Source organism: Cnephaeus nilssonii (genome assembly GCF_951640355.1).
Source record: "Cnephaeus nilssonii genome assembly, chromosome: 11".
Classification (NCBI taxonomy): domain Eukaryota; kingdom Metazoa; phylum Chordata; class Mammalia; order Chiroptera; family Vespertilionidae; genus Cnephaeus; species Cnephaeus nilssonii.
Genome location: NC_137082.1, coordinates 88,210,776 through 88,232,509, shown reverse-complemented (window position 1 = coordinate 88,232,509; position 21,734 = coordinate 88,210,776). Strand labels below are relative to the sequence as shown.

The 21,734-nt window shown below is 39.9% G+C and overlaps 1 protein-coding gene across 1 annotated transcript in view; it reads right to left on the bottom strand.

The window, feature by feature from the left end:
* The window catches only part of CCDC178 (coiled-coil domain containing 178), a gene marked incomplete at both ends in the record, with an annotated part of 136,739 nt that extends 125,020 nt beyond the window's left edge, over positions 1-11,719 (bottom strand). The window contains 4 exons of the mRNA XM_079783442.1: positions 3,182-3,402; positions 5,679-5,879; positions 10,106-10,176; positions 11,628-11,719. Coding sequence (XP_079639568.1) covers positions 3,182-3,402; positions 5,679-5,879; positions 10,106-10,176; positions 11,628-11,719 — 585 coding nt within the window. The remainder of the gene's footprint in view (positions 1-3,181; positions 3,403-5,678; positions 5,880-10,105; positions 10,177-11,627) is intronic.
* Positions 11,720-21,734: the final 10,015 nt, after the last annotated feature.

The window sequence follows — 21,734 nt, the reverse complement described above, 5'->3', positions numbered from 1 at the left end:
GGGACAATTTGCATATTAGCCTTTTATTATATAGGATACTTACAGATACGTACAGGATAGTATATCACATACTGTGTCACATACACAGACCGTGGAGAAGCATATCATTTAAAAGAACAGTTTTGTAATTAGAAAACACAGGGGAAATACATGTTTGCATCAGTGACAATTTTTTTATTTCCAACAACAGTGACTGCCTCTTGCTAACTGGATCAAAGGGGAATTTATTATAACAGCATCAGTGCCAGGGATTGATCGGGCATTTGAGAGGTGAAGATCTACCCTACGCCAAGGAAATCTGTTGCCTTTCCTTTCGTTATTTCACATCCAGATTACTTTCCACTTCTAATTAGAACTACTGATACGTGGGAAGTTCTACTCTAGGCATTTCCACGTGTTAATTAATTTCACGTGCACATGGAACTGGTGATGCAGGCACTGTTCGTATCACAGTAATTTTAAACGTGAACTGAGGCCCAGAGTAAAAGAGAGACCTAAGGTTTAAGTCAGGGGTCCTCAAACTTTTTAAACAGGGGGCCAGTTCACTGTCCCTCAGACCGTTGGAGGGCCGGACTATAGTTTAAAAAAAACTATGAACAAATTCCTATGCACACTGCACATATCTTATTTTGAAGTAAAAAAAACAAAACGGCAAAAACACCCGCATGTGGCCCGCGGGCCGTAGTTTGAGGACGCCTGGAAGTGGTGTAGCTGGGATTCAAACACCTGGACTCGTGCTTTCAAGCCTGTTCCTGAAACACTATTCTATCTTACTTTCCTGCAGTGTCTCCGAGGAGGCATTTGGGTCTCCCAGTGTTCATAATTCTGCTTTTCATTTTTGAGTTTTGTCAGTTATGCTCACACTATGAAAGAAAAATGCATTTCCTTATCACTTTCTTTGTAAAGTATCACTTATTTGTAAGATGTCTGTTCCCATTTACAGCAGTGGGTTTTCCTATTTGGGTTACATGGCATCTATAACCTTTCTTCACAGCACCCTGATTTCATTACGGAGAAATACCCTTGCATTTTATACCCCAGTGGACGGTTTAAACACAGTCCCTGCCTCCCTCTACAAAAGCCAAGAGGGCCAGACGCTCACTCACTTTGATCCCTGTGATAGCAAGAAGGGGTCAGCTGACCCAAAGCCGGGGAAGCAGACTCTTTTCCAGGAATTTAAGATGCAATGAGTGACACACTGACCAGGAAAGAATGGGAAGCGATCACTGCGTTAATAGTGGCTGTATTGTTCTGGCTTCTCCAGGGAAACTGAAGCAACAGGATGGAGACAAAGAGAGAGAGAGGGAGGGAGGGAAAGAGATGGACTGGTTGGAAGGAATCGGCTCATATGATCCTGGGGGTGCACGTCCGAGATCTGCAGGGTAAGCCAACGAGCTAGAGGTGCGGGAAGAGGTGTAGTCCAGGTCTGAAGGCGAGCTGCTGGCAAAGTCCTTTCTCGCTAAGAGGAGGCCAGCCTCTGTTGCAGTCACCGGAGAGGCCCCTTCACGGCATGGAGGGCAGGCTGCTCAGTGCAAGCCACTGATTTAAATGTTCCTCTCATCCACAGCACACCTTCAGCCAAACATGCAGATTCACGTTCGACCGTAAAATACCTGGCCCCCTGGCCCGACCAAGTTGACCAAAAAATAAACTAACCATCACACCAACCCTCACGGGCTCTACGCAAAGGCTGTGATTCTCCCGTCCTGCCAAGGTGCCTTTTCTAGTTTTCTTCCCCTTCGCAAACCTGCTCTCCCAGCTGCCTACCACCCTGCTTCCCCTGCCTTTCACACGCCTTCGTACATTACCAGGGAAAAACACACCAGGGGATCAAGGAGATACCAATGCACACGCCTACTGAGACATTTTAAAATACTACAATAACAACTTGGACAAAACTGTGAGGTGCTTCAGTGGGGGTCGGGTCAAAAAGTTTGAAGACCAACAATGACAAGCATTATTGGATGAAGATGCGTATCAAACTCAAAAACAACTTGCAGACAGATTCAACGTTGCTCAGCAAACAATTTCCGATCCTTTACAAGCAATGGGAAAGATTTTAAAGGAAGGAAAATGGGTGCCACATCAACTGAACGAAAGACAAATGGAAAACCGAAGTCATCAGTAAAATGTTGCTTCAATGGCACGAAAGAAAGTCTTTTTTTGCATCGAATTGTGACTGGCGATGAAAGTGGATTTACCTTGAGAATTCCAAATGCACAAAATCATGGGTTGATCCAGGTCAATCATCAACATTGACTGCAAGGCCAAATCACTTTGGAAAGAAGACAATGCTCTGCGTTTGGTGGGATCAGGAGGTGTGGTGTATTATGAGCTTCTAAAACCAGGTGAAACCATTAATGCTGATCGCTACCGACAACAAATAATCAATTTGAACCACGCTTTGATCGTGAAACGACCAGAATGTGCCAGAAGACACTGCAAAGTAATTTTGCTTCATGATGATGCACCATCACACACTTCAAAACCAGTTAAAGACACCTTAAAAGATCTTGCCTGGGAAGTATTAACCCACCCACTGTATTCCTCAGACCTTGCTCCTTCAGATGACCACTTGTTCTGATCGATGGCACACGCACTTTCTGAGCAGCACTCGAAAATATATGAAGAAGTGGAAAATTGGGTCTCTGAATTGTTTGCCTCAAAACAAGAAAACTTCTATTGAGACAGTATCCACAGATTACCTGAAAGATGGGGAAATGTGTAGCTAGCGATGGACATTACTCTGAATAAAGCACTTTTGATATTTCTCTTGAAATTACCGTGTTTTCTTTGATTACAAAATCCGCCATTATTAACTGGTACACCTAGTATTTTCATCAACAATGAAATTGACTGATATATTCTACTTGCATTCTCCTTCAGTTCTATTTACAACTTGAAAAATTACCATGCTGTTTTAAATCTCCAAAAATTAATAGTAGGTTGACTAAATATTATTAATGCCCCTAAATATAAAGTAAGGGAAGACCACACTTTTAAGTTTAAATGAATACCAATCAATTGTATGGTATATAGTTAAATAATTCCTCTGTGAAACAAATAGCAGGTCAATTTTCAATGAAATGGAAACCTTTAAAGATGTATTAACTTCTTGTATTTGAAATATTTTTATAACCAAGTAACAATCTATAAAATGCATATTAACTCATTCATTTACCTCAATTTTTTTTTTACTATATTCCTTCAGATTTTCAATTTCCTGCATCAGCTTTGAATTCAGCAGAGAACTGTGTTCATTCATGTAATCTATGTCTGCTTGGACCTTCGCGTTAGCTTCTTCCCATGCTGCCTTTTGTTCCTCTAAATGTTTTATTTTATAAGATTTATCTTCAATATGCCATCGTAATTCCAGAATATCTCTCAGATAGGCCTCGTGTTCTAGACAAACAATGATAAGAACAAAAAAAGCTGATTTTGAAATACGAGTTTGATAATGGATAAATATGAAATATTTTTGTTTCAGAAATTTTTATCTGGCAATCTTACCAAATATAAAATGTTATTTTATCACTGCATCATGAAAGATATTGCTGTCTGCATTTCTCACTGAAGGGATTAAAATGTATGTTTTGTAAGTTAATAATTGTTTAGGTACAACTTTGTTTATTGCACCCAATAGCTACCCTGGTTTATATGTAACCATCTAACTTTGTTTTAAAAAGTCAGTCATTATCTTAAGTATTACCATTATAATCTCTATGATGGTTTTCTATTAGATATTCATCATACCTTCTCATTTTATACTGCATGTTTTTAAATATTTTATTTATAGTTCCCACCTCCAGTGTAGCTGTGATGCATTCCATGTAATTTCCTTCAATTTTACAGATTACTATTACGTTTCTTTGTCTAATAAACCATTTAAACAACCACTGAGTTAGTAATATAATTTTCATTTTTATTGTCTTTTTTATCTTCATTTTTGCTTTCTTTTAAAAAGTCTTAGTCCTTATTTTTATTTTCAAACTTCTATTTCTTGAAACATATTAAACATACTTATTTTATAATCTACTGTATAATCCAATATTTGAACACTTTTTGAGTAAGATTCTGTTGTCTATTTCTACTGATTCACGCTCATTAAATCTGGACCTTTGTGTGCTTTATGTGAGTTTTATAATATTTGCTGTTAAGCAACTCCTTACCTTGAAATTTTAACTGAGATAAAATGTATTCCTTTGGGTCGAAAAAGATCTCTTACCTGAGCTCAGAGTGATTTTTATAGTTAACTCTTTAAAATATATTTTTATTGATTTCAGAGAGAAAGGGAGAGGGAGAGAGAAATAGAAACATCAATGATGAGAGAGAATCATTGAGCTGCTGCCTGGTGCCCCCCCCCCCCCCCCCCCCGCCCCCCGAGGATCAAGCAACCTGGCCATGTGCCCTGACCGGAATCAAACCGTGACCTCCTGGGTCATAGGTTGAACTTCAACCACTGAGCCACGGGGGGGCTATAGTTAACTCTTTAGAATAAGGGGTGCAAAAGAGCATAGACACAGTCTGGATTAAAGTCATTCCCAGCCTCGGCGCGGGGCCCATTCCTGCTGCTTCAGTTCTTCCCCAGAAGGAAGCGAACAAATGGAGTTCCAGCTGTGATCTCAGTGTCACTTCAAAAGGAGAAAAAGCCATTAAACCTCCGTGCAGCTCACTTTACTAAAACAACAAAGCCGAGGAACCCCTGGGTACCGGTATGTTATCAGGCACAATCAGGCACAAAATGTAAAAAAATATAAATAAAAATTCTGATCTTTTCTTGCCACTCCCTGAAATGTGTATGCCCTACCCTGGGAACTACAGTTTTAGACTCATAACATTCTAACAGGTGTATGTATGAGTTCATTTTTACACATTATTTGAATTAATGGCTGTTACCCCAAAGTAATAATGAGTGACAGCACCCTCTTTTCTCTCAAAAGTGTCTTTAAATGCTAGGTTATATAAGCACCCTACTATAACCTATGTATAAAGCATGTAAATCCTGAATTAACATTTTTACCCTCTGATCGCACAAACAACTTCCAGCCTTAGGCAGACACACATAGTCAGGCATGTTCTGAGAGGCAGGCACAGTGTGTGCAGAATGAAAAATCGAATGCCTTTAGACTCTTCAATACCTCACTCTGGCCTCCAAAAGGCAGCGTTTTCCTTTGAAATATTTGTTACCTGCGTGACTCTTAGAAACACCTTAAGTTTTATCGCCTCCTAGAAGTTACCTATAAAACTTACTGCTGAATTCCCCAAAGCAGATGGAGCAGTTGCTGAAATATCCCTTAGAACTCTCGTGTTTTACCATGTTTAAAGATGTGGCCAATACCACTAACTGGCAATCACTTTCAATTTCTAGTCCTCAAACACTATAGTCGTTACGTGAAGCAGGCGTCGAAAGTTTGCATGCCCCCTTAGGTACCATGAATCCAAAGGAATTTCAAACCAACACCGACTGACAGCAGATCCAGGTTTGCTCAATGCATTCCTTCCAATGACTAAGCATTGTCATTAATAGCACCTATTAGACGAGCACCGGTTTGGATGCAAAATACCAGTAACAGGGTCACTAAAACAGGGCTGATGTTTTATTCCGCGCTACACAATCGATGACTCATGCCTGTGTAACAAAGTCAATGGCAGTACGATGAAACGATCCTCAGTATTACCTTTCTGCACAGCCATGGGCATTTCCTGAAGTCTCCAGATTGACCAAGAATCAATGGTCTTGTTTATCTTCTTCCTCCGAGAGTGCTGTCGTTTGAGAGCTTCTTCAGCTTCTGCGCGGTCAGTTTCTAGAGTTTTGACGAGAAAAATGGCCTCTGACAGCAACGTTGCCATTTCCTGCTTTAATTCCGGACACTTCTCATCTTAAAAATAGGAAAATGCATTCACATTTGTTAATGAGTCAGCCTATAAACTGGGCGGTGGGAACATGAGTACTAATTGTATCACGGTATTTAGTATTTATATAATTAATGAGAATTTTAGAAAAACAAATTAGCCTTTTAAAGACCATTAGCTTTTAAAGACGTTATCACACAATCATAACGTTGATTATACATTTTGAAAGACAGGTTTTTAAATGGACATTTCATAAAACAATTAGAATAGCTAAATCTCAACTCATATCTTTCATGTATAATATCTTACCTGAAGAAAAAAACAAGTGCTCTGTTTATAAGCTGTATTTTGAAATTATGCTTGTGTTTCCTTCTCATTCTTTGAGAAAAGCGAATCATAACCATTACATCAGATACATACTGGACATCCTCAGATGGTTACTAGAAACAAGACACTTAATATTCTTTATCTTACCAGATAATAACATCCTTACTTAGCCTTGCAAGAAGTTTATTGTTTTTCTCAAATTCTACTTATTCCGTTATAACGCAAATTAACACCTTTAAATGAGAGGTATTTGTGATTCTTGGTCCACAGCTCTGGAGTGATAGGGGTTAATGTTAATGAAATCATTACTATGACTATTCACTCATCTGCTTATGTAAGAAATGGACAGCGAGCCTGTGAAGTCCTAGGCAATATGCTCTCTCCCTGGAAACAGATCAGTAAGGAATGCCGACACAGGCCACACCCTGGCGACCTTTATACCTGTAAGCGATGGCTTTTGCCAAAACGTGACTTAACAAGAAGACAGAAGTGAACACCGTCTTAAGAAAGGAAAAGTCCCCAACACACGGAAGCGGAGGAGAAACAGTAAAGCCAGATCCGGAAGAAAGGCAACTCGCAGGCCTTTGGTGTCTTCCGGTTAGTGCTGGGCAATAAGGACAGTCATTCCTACGGGAAGGTGGTGTTACATAGCGGTCGTCAGTGGAAGCTGAGCAGCCACACGCAGTTTCTTCTTCTAGCCTATGGTCTTGTCCAAGAAATTCAGCCTCCGCCGGAGAAGAATTCTTAAAAAGCAGGTTTCTCTATTGCAAGGCATAAAATTTTATTTTTCCAGACCTCTCCTTTATTTGGCCTCTATTTATTTGGTCTATAGCCTTCTTTTTTTGTTTTTCAAATTCCACCACATCCTGTACACTTCATATTCTTAACTGTCTGCTTTGTTAGATGCCAACATACGCATTAAGCACTGGGTTCTCCAGCCAACTTACTATCCCTTCAATCTCTATAACAAGATTTCAGTCTGAAACACATGATGAAGTTACTAGCACTGAAATTAAAGCACTTCTGATTAGATAGATTTCTGTCCGAAGGTGAGGAGTCCATTATGTTATTGCAAGTTGTCTTTTTACTGTTTCTATCATAGCATTTAAAAATAAATGCTGTGTGTAACTTGGAGGGCCTCCAATTCATTGTATTTAACACCTTTCAATTTTTTTCTAGAACACTATCTCAATTAGTTCATACTGAGTGAGCAACCACCTTACATTTTTAGCGTAAATATTTACAATAGATTTTCCTTATCTTTTTAAAATATATTTTATTGATTTCAGAGAGGAAAGAAGGAGAGAGAGATAGAAACATCAATGATGAGAGAGATGCCGCTACTGGGGATCAGCCCGCAACCCGGGCATGTGCCCCTGACCAGAATCAAACCCGGGACCCTTCAGTCCGCAGACTGACGCTCTATCTATCCACTGAGCCAAACCGGCTGGGGCAAACCTTCCTTACTTTGATACTGTCTTATGTTTTAGAGTCAAATGTACATGTTTATGATAAACATAAGTGCAGTTAATGTAATGGATATTGTGACTACTCATGTATTATTGTTTTCTCTCAGCATTTATCATGTGAAAAATTAGGCAATAAGTGAGGTTTTCATCTTCACTGTAGACGTAAACATTGAAAACAGAAGAATCAGAGCCTCATTGTGAATAAAACATTCTTGCTTTTAAAAAGTCCTGAGTTTATTAGTTAGCGTTCACTTAAGAAAGATGTTTAACAAATTTTTGTGGTAAGGAGTGGGGAAGAGTTAATATCAAGAATACTAGAAGCCCGGTGCACGAAATTCGTGCACGGCAGGGGGTTGTCCCTCAGCCCAGCCTGTACCCTCTCCAATCTGGGACTCCTGGAGGGATGTCCGACTGCCCGTTTAGGGATCGGGCCTAAACGGGCAGTCGGACATCCCTCTCACAATCCAGGACTGCTGGCTCCCAACTGCTTGCCTGCCTGCCTTCCTGATTGCCCCTAACTGCTTCTGCCTGCCAGCCTGATCACCCCCTAACCACTCTGCTGCCAGCCTGGTTGATGCTTAACTGCTCCCCTGCCAGCCTGTTTGCCCCCAACTTCCCTCCTCTGCCAGCCTGGTCACCCCTAACTGCCCTCTCCTGCAGCGTTGATCACCTCCAACTGCCCTCCCTTGCAAGCCTGGTCCCTCGCAACTGCCCTCCCTTGCAGGCCGGGTGCCTCCCAACTGCCCTCTCCTGCTGGCCATCTTGTAGTGGCCATCTTGTGTCCACATGGGGGCAGGATCTTTGACCACATGGGGGCAGCTATATTGTGTGTTGCAGTGATGATCAATCTGTATATTACTCTTTTATTAGATAAGATAGAGGCCTGGTGCACGGGTGGGGGCCAGCTGGTTTGCCCTGAAGGGTGTCACAGATAAGGGTGGGGGTTCCCTTGGGGTGTGGGGCGGCCTGAGCAAGGGGCCTGTGGTGGTTTGCAGGCCGGCCACGCCCCCTGGCAACCCAAAGAGAGGCCCTGGTATCTGGAATTTATTTTCCTTCTACAATTGAAACTTTGTAGCCTGGAGCGGAGCCAAGCCTGGGGCTCTGGCAGCCATTTCTATGGCAGTTAATTCACCTTCTACAATTGAAACTTTGTTGCCTTAAGTGGGTGAGCCCGGCCAGGGTGTGCGGAAAGCTTTGCTTCCCCTGTTGCCACCAGCAAACCTGGCCTGCTCTCTCAAGCTCCATTCTGCCGCCATTTGTTTGAATTTGTTTACCTTCTATAATTGAAACTTTGTAGCTTGAGTGGAGGCTTAGGCCTGCAATGGCTATGGAAAGCTTGGCTTCCTCTGTTACCTGGGAAACCTTGCTCTCTGTGGCTGTAGCCATCTTGGATTGGGGTTAATTTGCATAGTTGCCCTGATTGGCTGGTGGGCGTGGCTTGGCTGGTGGGCGTGGCTTGTGTAGCGGAGTGATGGTTAATTTGCATATTACCATTTTATAGAGAGGATGTTCAAATACACTGAAGAATTTTAACACACATTTTATGCCAGTATATTATTTTACATTTTGTAAAATGTTAATCTTGACAAGAATATTAATCTTGATTTTTATATATAATGGAAATGTGATGTCCAATATGGTAGCCATGAACCCCATGTGACTATTTTCATTGAAATCTAAGTTAAACTTAGACTTAAAAATTAAATGCCTCCGTCTCGCCAGCCACATTTCCAGTTTTCAGACACTGTACGTGGCTGATGCTGTATTGGCCAGTGTGGACAGAGAAGACTGATTCTCACAGAAAGCCTACTGCACAGAACTGGAATTATAGTTAGCTTCCGGAGAGGTAAGCCGGGGTCATCTACACTCAGGACCTAGACAGTACATCCTATATAATAAAAGGCTAACATGCAAATCGACCAAACTGCGGAACGACGGTCACTATGACACGCACTGACCACCGGGGGAAGACGCTCAATGCAGGAGCTGACCCCTGGTGGTCAGTGTGCTCCCACAGGGGGAGCGCCACTCAGCCAGAAGCCGGGCTCATGGCTGGCAAGAGCAGTGGCAGTGGCAGTGACAGGAGCCTTTCCTGCCTCCGCAGCAGTGCTAAGGATGTCCGACTGCCGGCTTAGGCCTGCTCCCCTCGCCTAAGCCGTCAGTCAGACATTCCCTGAGGGCTCCCAGACTGCGAGATGGCGCAGGCTGGGCTGAGGAATGCCCCCTTAGTGCAGGAATTTCGTGCACCGGGCCTCTAATGGCACATAACAGTCATTAATAAATATTTGTTGAACAAATGTCTAATCAAATTATATAGGAGGCTCTGTCCTCTCTGACACACTCATAAGAATTATAAAGCCGTTAACATTATGAAGGGAAAATGAGAACCCTGTGAAATGAAGTCAGTGAGCTTCTGAATGCAGCTGCACTAATCTACGTGTGCAGTCCAGCTTTACCTCTTTCTTCCGTGGGTTCCACCTTCGCGACCCTCCAGTCTTCTTCTCGGTCTTTTTCGGCAGCCCAGCGCCTATGGAGCGAGAGAGAGGGAACCAATTACTCCAGGAGGGCTGTACCTCAATTCAGTAAAACAAATGTTACATTGAATTGGAAATGTGTGTGGTGAAACTTTCTATATACATACTAACTCTACTCTCCTGGAGATTCATACAGCAACGTTCTAATAGACAATGGGCTTAAAACTTCATGGTAAATTAATAGAAATCTAAAATTTGTTACAAATGATCTGAAATTTTTAAAAATATATTTTTATTCATTTCAGAGAGGAAGGGAGAGCTAGAAACATCAATGAGAGAAAATCATTGATCAGCTGCCACCTGCACACCCTACACTGGGGTGGAGCCCTTAACCTAGGCATGTGCCCTGACTAAGAATGGAACCGTGGCCTCCTGGTTCATAGGTTGACGCTCAACCATTGAGCCACACCAGCCGGGCATAAGGAGATAATAAAGCAGTTTGTTTGTTTTTTAAGAAATTGGTATTTCCTAAAGATTTGCTATTGAAAAGGGGATTTTTAAAAAATAAGTTAAATGAGCTTTTTAAAAAATAAGTTAAATTATCTTTCTAATTTCAGTTTAGCAATTTCTGGGGAATCAATATGAATGACAAGGAGCAAGAATACTATTTCAGATTTGAAGTTTAAGGTTTTAGAAAAATGTACAAATTAAAATGTTACTTCTTTTCTAAAGACTCTTTTAGCTAAAGTCCTATATGTTGAATAACAATATATTTCTCATTATCTGTATCACTTCTTGGATCCTAGATTACATTTCATTGATTTAAACAGAAAGTATTTTTTCTCCAACAAAAGTTATAAGAAAATCAGTATAAACAACAAAGCAAGGAGTTTCATTTTTATTAAATTATCATTTTTCTTATTAAAGAAAGCTGTATATCTGACTACCATTTACTATCTCTGATGGCTGCATATTACATGTTTCATTGTTATTCTTCAATTTATTTAGGAAAGTCTGTCTATTCTGAGGTCAGAAATATATTAATTATATGTTCTTCCTTCAGTTTTAATTTCATTTAAATATTTTCTTTGAAAAAGATAATGTATTTTTTCTTGTTTGTTTGCTTTTAAAAATAGAAAATAAATTATCCCAGCATCTTTATTAAATAATGCTCTCTCCACTATTAGCCTCCGTCTATTGGGGTTACTGTTGCTGTTTGTTATGGGTGGTTGCTATTTATTTATTTAATGATTCTTTTAAAGACTTTGTGTAACATCTGTATTCTTTGTCACGCGTGGCCACTACAGGAAGTGTTTCATTAGCTTATTGGTGACCTTCTGTTTTGCCTGTCAGCTTACATAGCTAGAGCCAAAACAGAGAAGGCGGGGGGAGGGGGGGAAGGGGGGGAAGGCTGGGGGCGGGATACCTCCCAATCTTAACAGATGGGCTCTGTACTGGAGTACTCCTTCGATGCTTATCCAGGCTGTTCATCTCTTCCTCTTACCATCCATTCTTCCTGAAGGTTAGCCACAGGTCAAAGGTCAGGGTCTTCTTGGTTCTTGGTTCTCCCCCGCGCAGGTGTCCAGCATTGGTCATCTGCGCGCATTTCTCAATCCTCCAATATACGTGAGGGCTCTGAAAAGCCTCATTTCCTCAGGTGCCTCTGCTCTCAGCCTCTTCTTCCCCAGGCACTCTGGTCTGCCCAACGCCAGTCCAACGCTTATCAACAGCCTCATGCAGTGGTGGCAAGGATATGCCTTTAAGCGCTTCCAACGAACACTCCCTGGAAGTGGTCAGACGGTCTCGGCACTGAAACACAATCCTCCTAGAAGAAGGCCCCTGTGGCTCCCGCGGACTCCTGCAGGGCATCACCAGGGTGGCAGCCCTCTTCGGGGCCTCCGCTGACCTGGGGGCTGGAGGAGGCACGGAGGCGATTTAAAATGCCACCGCGGTCTCCTAATAAAATGAAGCGGACTCCTTCTTCATTCACTTTTCTCCCGTGGTTGCAGCGAGTTTTTTACTAGATTATGGATTTTGAAAAAAGTTGATTCTGACCAATTTTTGCCAAATTTATAGCTGCTTAGTGGTGGTACAGGGCCCTGGAGATGCCTATTCTGTCATTTTCCATGATATCCTAGTTCTTAAATTTTTAAAAAATTATATTTTAGTATCTAATATGAAAACATCTGCTTTCAATTTTCTGTCCCTTTTGAAATAAAACTCCTCTAAGCATATTAATAATCAAAATGTGAACATGAACAAAAAAGAAGCATGATAGGTTCTTACCATTCTTCCAAAGAAGTTTCAAACTGTCAAAATAAAAGATCTCAATAAAAATCAAATTTTAGACAGCTCAGAAAACAACAGTAAACTTAACTTATACTTGAACTCACTGGTAAAACTGTAACTACTCCACTTCACATACCCCATTATATTTCTGTCATATTATGTATTCTATTGTTTTCAAAACAGTTACATACTTCTACTACCTACTCCTATACTCTCCTTATTACTCCCACCTGATTGTTCCCACCTTTCATCTGCGTTTCTAAATCTTACACCTTTAACGGGACCAGTTAAAATGCCCCTTACTCCCAAAGGACTTTCCACACAATCTGAATCCATGTCATCCTTTGAACTTTAATATTTCACAAAAGAGTGGAAAACACATAATTACATGAGTTCACAAACACTTAGTTTTCCATAGTATTATCCTTGTCTTATCCCTCTCCTGGACTATATACTCTTCGGAAGGAGTCTTGTTCTATGATATATTCTAAAAGAACCGTGAGCTTTAAGGGGCAAAGTTACTAAAAACGCAAGGACTATATAGGCTGAATGTTATGGGTTTTGCAGATAACCTCCAATTCAAGCTGTGAGATTGGGCATATATCATTACTTCTCTTCAATTCCCACATCATACCAACATTTCTGGAGAAGAATATATATGTCTGTCAATAAAATTATTGGGATGTATATTTTAAAAGAATACCCAGAAATAGAAGGTAATCTGATGAGACTGATAGTGAAACCAGAGCAAATAAGCGTATAGCTCAGAGGACAAGTGGAGATCCTTTCAGGGGAAATGAATGGCTTCTCTGGAGAACTCTTGCAGAATTCCCAGACTGTGAGAATAAACAGGTGGTAATCCACGCTAATAATGGAAGGGTAGCCTGTGGTGAGATGAGCAGGTATTATTGCTTCCCTCCTCCCCCCCCCCCCCCCGCCCCAGAATCCAGAATAGGTGGCTGAGAAGTTGCCTCCTACTCGTTGTCATGAGAACTCTCTCACCACCCTGGAGATCTGCCTAAGATGGAAAGGTTGTCTAATAAATATGGAAGTTATGGTTCCAGAGAGAAACAAAACAGAGCCTATAGAACTAGCAAATTCTCCCCTAGACACAAACAGGTGGGAGGGAAAACAAAGACAGATTTCCCCAATGAGTGAAAATATCCCAAGATGGTACAAATTCAAATGTAAGCTTATTCAGGCAAAAGTTGAGGCCCTCTACTCTGTTATAATCTTACTTGAGGGCCAATGCATGAAATTCGTTCAAGAGTATGCCTTTCTTCCCCCGACTGTCAGCACCGGCTTCCCTCTGGCACCCAGGACCTGGGCTTCCCTCTGGCCGCTGGCAGGCACCCAGGACCCAGGCTTCCCTTGCAGTCCCAGCTTCATCCGGAAGGTTGTCCGGAAGGACATCCAGAAGGACGTCCGGTCTAACTAGCATATTATGCTTTTATTATTATATATGGGACCACTGTCCTATACATAGTCTGTCATTGACTGAAACATTATGCGGCTTATGACTATATGTTAGAGAACCAATAATTTAACATTAAGTTTTCATCTATTTGTCCATTTTTCCCATTTACCTCCTACTAAGTTTTCTCCTCTAAACAGATTTTGGTATTTGCTATACTACTGAAATTTTCTTATACTGATAGTAGATTCAATGGAATCTGAAAAACACTCCTCTTGAGACTAAATTCATCTACATAAAGAAAGGTGATAAGTGCAACTGTTCAAAATCCCAATGGGTTTTTGCATAGAATATGACGTTTATTCTAAAAACTGTACGTACCAAAAAGAGCCAAAGAAGTCTATAAAAGCACAAAAAGAATGGAACTACCCTATCAGATATCAAGACATATTATGAAGCATGCAAATCAGTGGAATGAGATATTGTAATAGAGGGTTAAATTCACAGGTAAAATACAGGAGCTAGAAATGATACAATCATTATGAAAACTTGATATATGATCAATATGGTATAGCTGATTTCTAAGAAATGACTGGATTTGTAACAAAATTGATGTTGAGAAAAATAATTTTCATATATTTATAAATGAAAATTGCTACTTACTCTATTCTTACACACAATTTCACAATGTTAAACAATTAAATCTCTAGTGAAAAACTTAAAAAATTTGTAAGAAAAGAAAATATTTTCTATGACCTTGCAGTATGGAAATATTTCTTAAACAAGATGCAAAGCACTTAAAATAAAGGAAAAATGGTCAATTTAAATACATTAAAATTAAGAACTTTTTACTAAAAGGTATAAAGTAAGAAAACAAGTCAAACTTAAGTATGGTTAAAACATACATAACAAACTAAAGATAATAATTTGTTCCTACAATTCAATAAGAAAATACAAATAAGCCTAAAAGAAAAAAGGCAAATGATAAACAAGCATAGAGAAGAATGAACATTCAATAAGTATATTAATATATTAATATGATATAAAATAATTAACAATCAGAAAAATATTATCTTTTGGTTTTTGAAACTGGTAACTCGGAGTCCTGAATAGTGCAAAAACTTACAATTAGGCTGATTTATATGATAGTTTTAAGGACCCACTTGAAGTATCACAAGAAAATCAGGGGGAAATTGGTTAAGAGACACTTTAATGAGTTATGATATAATTATCCAAAATTTTAAAAGTCCTCAATAAGTGAGTAATGCCTAATTAATATTCTGTTTGATCCTCTATATACTGTAATTCAAAATAGCATAATTTATACTTATAAAAACAGATTACTTAAAACTTTAGAAATATTTTAGGATAAAATATCAAGACCTTACCCTGGCAATATTTTTGTAGAAGTGATGAGCAATAAAGAACAAGTATTTCAATCAGTATTTGATCTGTTCCCAATGGACTGACAGATGGCTATATAAGTTGTCCCCAAAGATTCATGTCTCCTGGTAGATATCCACATCTTGTCTAATACTCTACTGCAGCGATTTTCAACCAGTGTGGTGCAAGAATTTTTAAATTATGCAATACCTGACTATATTCAGGAGCACTGACCTCTTTTCCCTTAGATTGTCAAAAAAAATTTAAAAAATGACAACAACCAACACAGCAATAGCCATCTGGTATGAATAAATCAAAATTATACCTATTTTTTGTTGGAAATTTTTGGTGTGCCACAGAGTTTTGGTAATTAGTTAATGTGTGCCATGAGGTGAAAGGTTGAAAATCACTGCTCTACTGCATTAACGGGGGCTGATGATGTGTTTTGCTTTGGCCGGTGGGACTTCAGCAAACATAACACAAGCAAAGCTCTGTAGGCACTTGCCCGTTGAGTTCTGTCCTCTTGAAACACTCTCCCAGCCACTGGGCATGTGAGTGAGGCCATCTTTATCAGGACTCCCAGTTGAGTCAGCAGATGTGTGCATCCATATTATTGGCCCCCGGCAAGAACCAACAACATTTCCCAGCTGAGCCCAGAACTAATTGCTCAATTGTAACCAAAATAAATGTTTGTTCTAGCCACAGAGTTTTAGCGTGTGTTTATATATATATGTGTATAGCAACAGACAACAGGAAACACAGTGGTTACTTTTATAAAGGCATTTTCAATAGAATAATGGAGATGAAATGAAGATTGCAATGAATAAATGAGTAGGTGGGAAGTGAGGAATCAGAAATACTAAATTTAGACAACTCTTCAGATATTAAGCGGAACTGTAGGAGAAACGGGGAAAAAAAGACTATATTTAAAGGTATGTATGAAATAAAATTGTTTTTCCTTGAAAACAGGAGAAACATCATATTTTTAAATGTGAAGAAGTGAGTTTTTTAAAAATCGGAGATTTGGAAGATGGTGCAAAAAACCCCTGATGATAACTAGGTGCTTGCCCGGTGGGATGCAGGGGAAGGCAGCAGCCACTGGTGGGGGAAGGGCATCCTCCATGAAAGGACAAATGAGCAATGTTTGAGGGATTCGGGGACGTGCATACGTGGAGTAACGGGAGGACTTGGAGGTATTTCTGTCATTATATCTCCCATTTGGGGGCAGGTAAAAGAGTAGTGCGGTGGAGGACTTGGAGACCCGGACAAAGGAAGGGATTGGAGTAGTTACCCCAGAGAATAATACTAGATCAAGTTCTGGCTAACAAACAGAATAATTCCAGAACACTATTGAATGTCCCATTAAGGTTGGAGACCACAAATGTATAATAATCTCAATTCTGAATTATTGTGGAATGTTCTCCAGCACTATTCAGCTCAGCTCAGGGGAGGTGGCAGACCATCAGAGAGGTCTCTCCAGAGACCTGGTATTTTTTCAGACTAGAAGGATAATAAGAGAAAGAAGTAAAGGACCAACGTAGTAAAGAACCAATTTAAGAGATGAATTGATTAGGCAAGAAAATAAAGGACAATGGGAATGATAGAATGGGATATGTCAGGATTTGAAGTGTCCTTAAGTTTCAAATGAAATATAATTGATAACAGAATGAGAGAACTCAAAGTATCAGAAATTTGGTCAAGAGGGTCAGATGATTAAGTAGTAGGTTTCAAAATTAAACACAAATATGAAATGTGTAATCAAAGCAAAGTTTTCCAATTAGAATTATGAGCATTGTCACAATCATGCGTTTTGGTCCTCCTCACTGACATCTCAGGGACAGAGGACACAGCACAGTGATAAACAGGATGGTCTTAGATCTCAGACACGCCTGGCCTGGATGATGGTTTTGCCATTGACTGTGAGACCTTGGGGGAAATCAACCTCTGAGATCACTTCCCTCCTCTGCATTTCCTTACAAAGTTTCAATAAGGAGTCAACAAAAGCATGCAGATTAAGCCTATGATATATAGTAAGTACTTGATAAAGTTTTACTGTCATTGCTATTGATGATAATGTTATTTTTGTAAAATATAACATTTATATTTTAAAGAATGATTTCTAAAATTATTTCAATATATACTAAGTCAAACCATCCCCCGACTTAGGATGGTTTGACTCAGTATATATTGACTTTACGATGGTACAAAAGTGACACACGTTCAGCAGAAACTGTACTTCGCATTTTTCATTTAAATCTTTTCCTGGATTAGCCCTCGCTGGTTTGGCTCGGTGGATAGAGCATTGGCCTGCAGACTGAAGAATCCCGGGTTCAATTCTGGTCTAGGGCACATGCCTGGGTTGCGGGCTTGATCCCCAGTGGAGGGCGTGCAGGAAACAGCCGATTAATGATTCTCTCTCATTGTGGATGTTTTTCTCTCTCTCCCTCTCCCTTCCTCTCTGAAATCCATAAAAAAAAATATTTTAAAATAAATAAATAAGTAAATAAATATTTTCCTGGATTAGTGATATATGGTAAGAGACTCTCTTATGGTGCAACAAACCACAGCTACACAGTCACAGGGTTAAACAACCAATACTCTACAGTGTACTCACTGTGTTAGAGGACTTTGCCCACCTATAGTATAGTATAAGTGTTCTGCGCATGTCGAAGGCAGGCTCTGCTAAGCTATAATGTTCAGTAAGGTAGGTGTATTAAATGCATTTATTGGGACGTAACCCCATCCAGAGGTCAAGGAACATCTGTGCTTTCTCTCTATGCCATTCCTTTAAATTATGGCTGCATCTTAATGACTTGAATTGATTAAATAAAAAGTTTCAATTCAGTAGAGATCATTCCAAATTAAATAAAAGTACCTCAAGCCTAATAGAATAAGGTGGCAGAAAAATAAAAGAAAGCCTTCATTTGCATGGGAAGTTACCCAGGCTATTATTTCCATCATTTTGGAGTGTTTTCTCATTCTTTGCAAAAATAAATATAGAGAAACCTTGTTCGAGGTAACTACTCTGAAGAATTCTCTTTTCAAGATTCAGAACTGCAGTGAAACTGCTATGAGTGGATGGACAGGCCAACGGCAGGTGCATTTCTGCTAATCAAGGGCTCTACAGCTTTTATCCCGACAGGAAGGAGACCACTGCGGCACCAGGAGCAAACAAACCATAATGGTTGATCCAAAAAGATGGATCTTTCACTACTGTGATGTATTTCATACCCACAGTAGATGCCACTTTTCAATGACTTACAGCCACTTTTATGGCTTACTCATAAAAGATTAAAATGACCCTGCTTAAAAATGAGCAAGCTTGACCCCTAAAAGGAGACTCCATACCCATCAGCAGTCGGCCCAGCCCTAGGAAACCATCCACCTGTTTTCTGTCTCTACAGACCGGCCTATTTTTGACATTTCTATTAATGGGATCATGTAATGTAAGGTCTTCTGTGATTATGGCCATGGTTACACTGCTCTGAAAAATACACTGAAAACCATTGCATTGTACACTTTAAAAGGCCAACTTTACGGCATGTAAATTATCTCAATAAAGTAGTATTTAAAAAAAATCAAGCTGTCTGTAGAGAAACATAACGGACAATTTCGACAAAAGTGAAACTGTTGCAAATTAAAAGAAGAGGAAACGCTTTTGGGCCTAGAGAGGGCATCACTTTCTCCCTGTCCTTGACCCCACTCCGTCCTATCAAAATTGCACTCATCGAGTCCCCAAGAAAAGCCTAACTTCATCCCAGGAAAACATCACCGTGGATGGAACGAAGTAAAAGGCGAGAACCTTGTATTTTCAGACTCGGGGGCCTTAGCAGGAGACAGTTCAATAAAGCTGTACTTGGGCAAACACGCCCTTCTCTTGTGCTGCCTGCTGGACGCTTCAGTCTGTCTTCCTCACTGCACAAACTTTCCAACAACTGGAGTATGGAAACATGGGATTTAAAGAACCGAGAGAGATAATTAAACCCGTTGCTTGCTTTGACTCCTCACCATAAAATCCACAGTAATCAGATAATCTGCAACTCAAAATAAGGATTATTTGGTGGCCCCAGCCGTTTGGGCTCAGAGTGTGACCATATTTGGAGACAGAGTCTGTACAGAGATAATTAAGTAAACAAGAGGTCACTAGGGTGGACCCTAATCCAATAGGACTGGTGTCCTTATAAGAAGTTTAGACACACACACACACACACACACACACACACACACACACACCCCATGTGGGGACACAGGGAGAAGGCGACCATCTGCAAGCCCAGGAAACAGGCCTCCGGAGAAACCAACCCTGCCAACACCTTGACTGTGGGTGCATTTCTAGCCTTCAGAACCATGAGAAACAAGTTTCCGTTGTGTAAGCCGCCCATTCTGTGGTACTTGTTACTGCAGACCTCGCACACTAATATACAGTAGGTCAGCCCTACCTGGTGTTTCTCCGTGGTTAGAGCTTCCGCAAGAGGACTGAAGGGGGGAGGGTTCCATTCTGGGTCAAGGGCAGGCACCTCGGTTGCAGGCTCAATCCCTGGCCCCAGTCAGGGCAGGCAACCAATCGATGTGTCTCTCTCATATTCATGTTTCTCTCTCTGTGTTTCTCCCCCTCCTGTTCACTCTCTCTAAAGAATCAATGAAAAATATCCTCGGATGAGGATTAACAACAGAAAGAATTATTCTGTGCAGCTCCTGATGGGGATTACAATGGGATTTTGAATCATTACCTATAGGAAAATGTACATGATCTTTCCATGAGAATTCATATGTGTTTGCCTTTTTGGAAATAAAGCTTTTATTTATCAAAAATTCACAAGCTATTTTTTAAAGATTTCTTTCAAGTCCAGTTTCCTTAATTTTCTTTAATTTAAAATTTTCAAGAAAGAGTATGAATATAAAGTTGTCTAACTAATGTTACCAAAAGTTCATTTCTGAAGTAAAAATAATTTACTTCACAATAAATTACATAAAGTTTATATGTGTATCATATTTATTTACTTGTAAACTCTTTACATTATTATTACAGGTTTTGTCTAGAAGTGTGTTTTTCTAACATTGTTATTTTGTGTAATGTAAGGTCTTTTGTGATTATGGCCATGGTTACACTGCTCTGAAAAATACACTCAAATTTTATCAAAAAAATACACTGAAATGTTGTCAAAATGCCAACTAACACTCTATGTTTATGAGAATTAAGGCCTTTTTCGGCCCTTCCGGGTCATAAAACAGAGGCTGAAATGGGCTTTGGAGTCAGATGGAACTCAATGCGAATTTCAACTCTAATGCTTACTACCTGTGCCATGACATATAGATTACTTTATTTGTCTAAGTCTTAGAATTTTAACCAGTAAAGTAGGATTCCGATAAAGGACAAACACAAAAATACATACTTATTAAGTGCCTAAAGAATTAGCAGGTGTTTGGTAAATGGTAGCTCTTACTACAGTAGGTAGATGGGTGCCTCAGGTGTATCTAGAAAAGGAAGGCTCTGCTTCAGGTCCCCATTTATTTTTTCATTCGAAAGACATATACTTAGTGCCTACTCTCCATTAGGCTCTTGGGTAGGCAACAGAAGGCAGCACTAACAAAGCAGCAACAGAAATAACATAACACTGATGTAGGGTGAGATAAATAGTACTACAGAAATAAGAATAGCTAGTGCACATTGGGTGCACGTCGTATGCCGGCACTTTTAACACTGCCTCTCCATTTCTGCTGAAGGTCACAGCATGTGTAGTTATAAAGCCTGAGATTTTAACAAATGCACTAGAATGCTTTTCTCAAAGGAGACCAAACCCTAGACCAAGCACCACAGGTGGCCCACCGGAACCTTCTCAGAGCGATCCTGTAACAGTGGTGAAGGGAGAGACGTAGCTCATGTCTCTGGCAAACTTACCGCCCCCCCCATGTGGACACACTGATTATGTATTAATTGCTCAGAGACATAATCTTGAGAAAAGTGTGAGAATGTTTTATCATTTCCAAATCATCCTTTGAAAATAATTGAATGTTACAGTGGTTTCAAGACTGAAGTCCCTTCAGAATAATAAAGGCAAACTAACAGGTTAAGAAGACAAAGGAGGAATAATTATATTCTGTTTAACAGACCTATCAGGTATTTCTTTAGAACAAAATAACTCATTAAAAAGGGCACACTGTCCTTTCATACACCAGAGTCCTCGTCTAATCATCTAATCAGTTTAGTGTCCCAAAAAAGAATGTAAATACTATTTAATTTACTAGTCAAGTTGGCTTATGGAAATTGCTACTTAGCATGATTGCCTTTGGATAAAGAAGAAACAGGTAGGGGGAGGAATCTATTTAATGAGGTTGTTTAACCCTTCTGAAGTGAGACTATCAAAATCACGTCTAGATTAGAAAATTAGACAGCTAAGCAAAGGTTCTAGGAACTATTTCAACTTTCATAAAAAACAACTCCTTGGCTTCTTTAACTAACGTACCCTTGTAGGCTTTATAACATTTATAACTGCGTTAGCATTTTAAATGTCACTTACCTGTTTC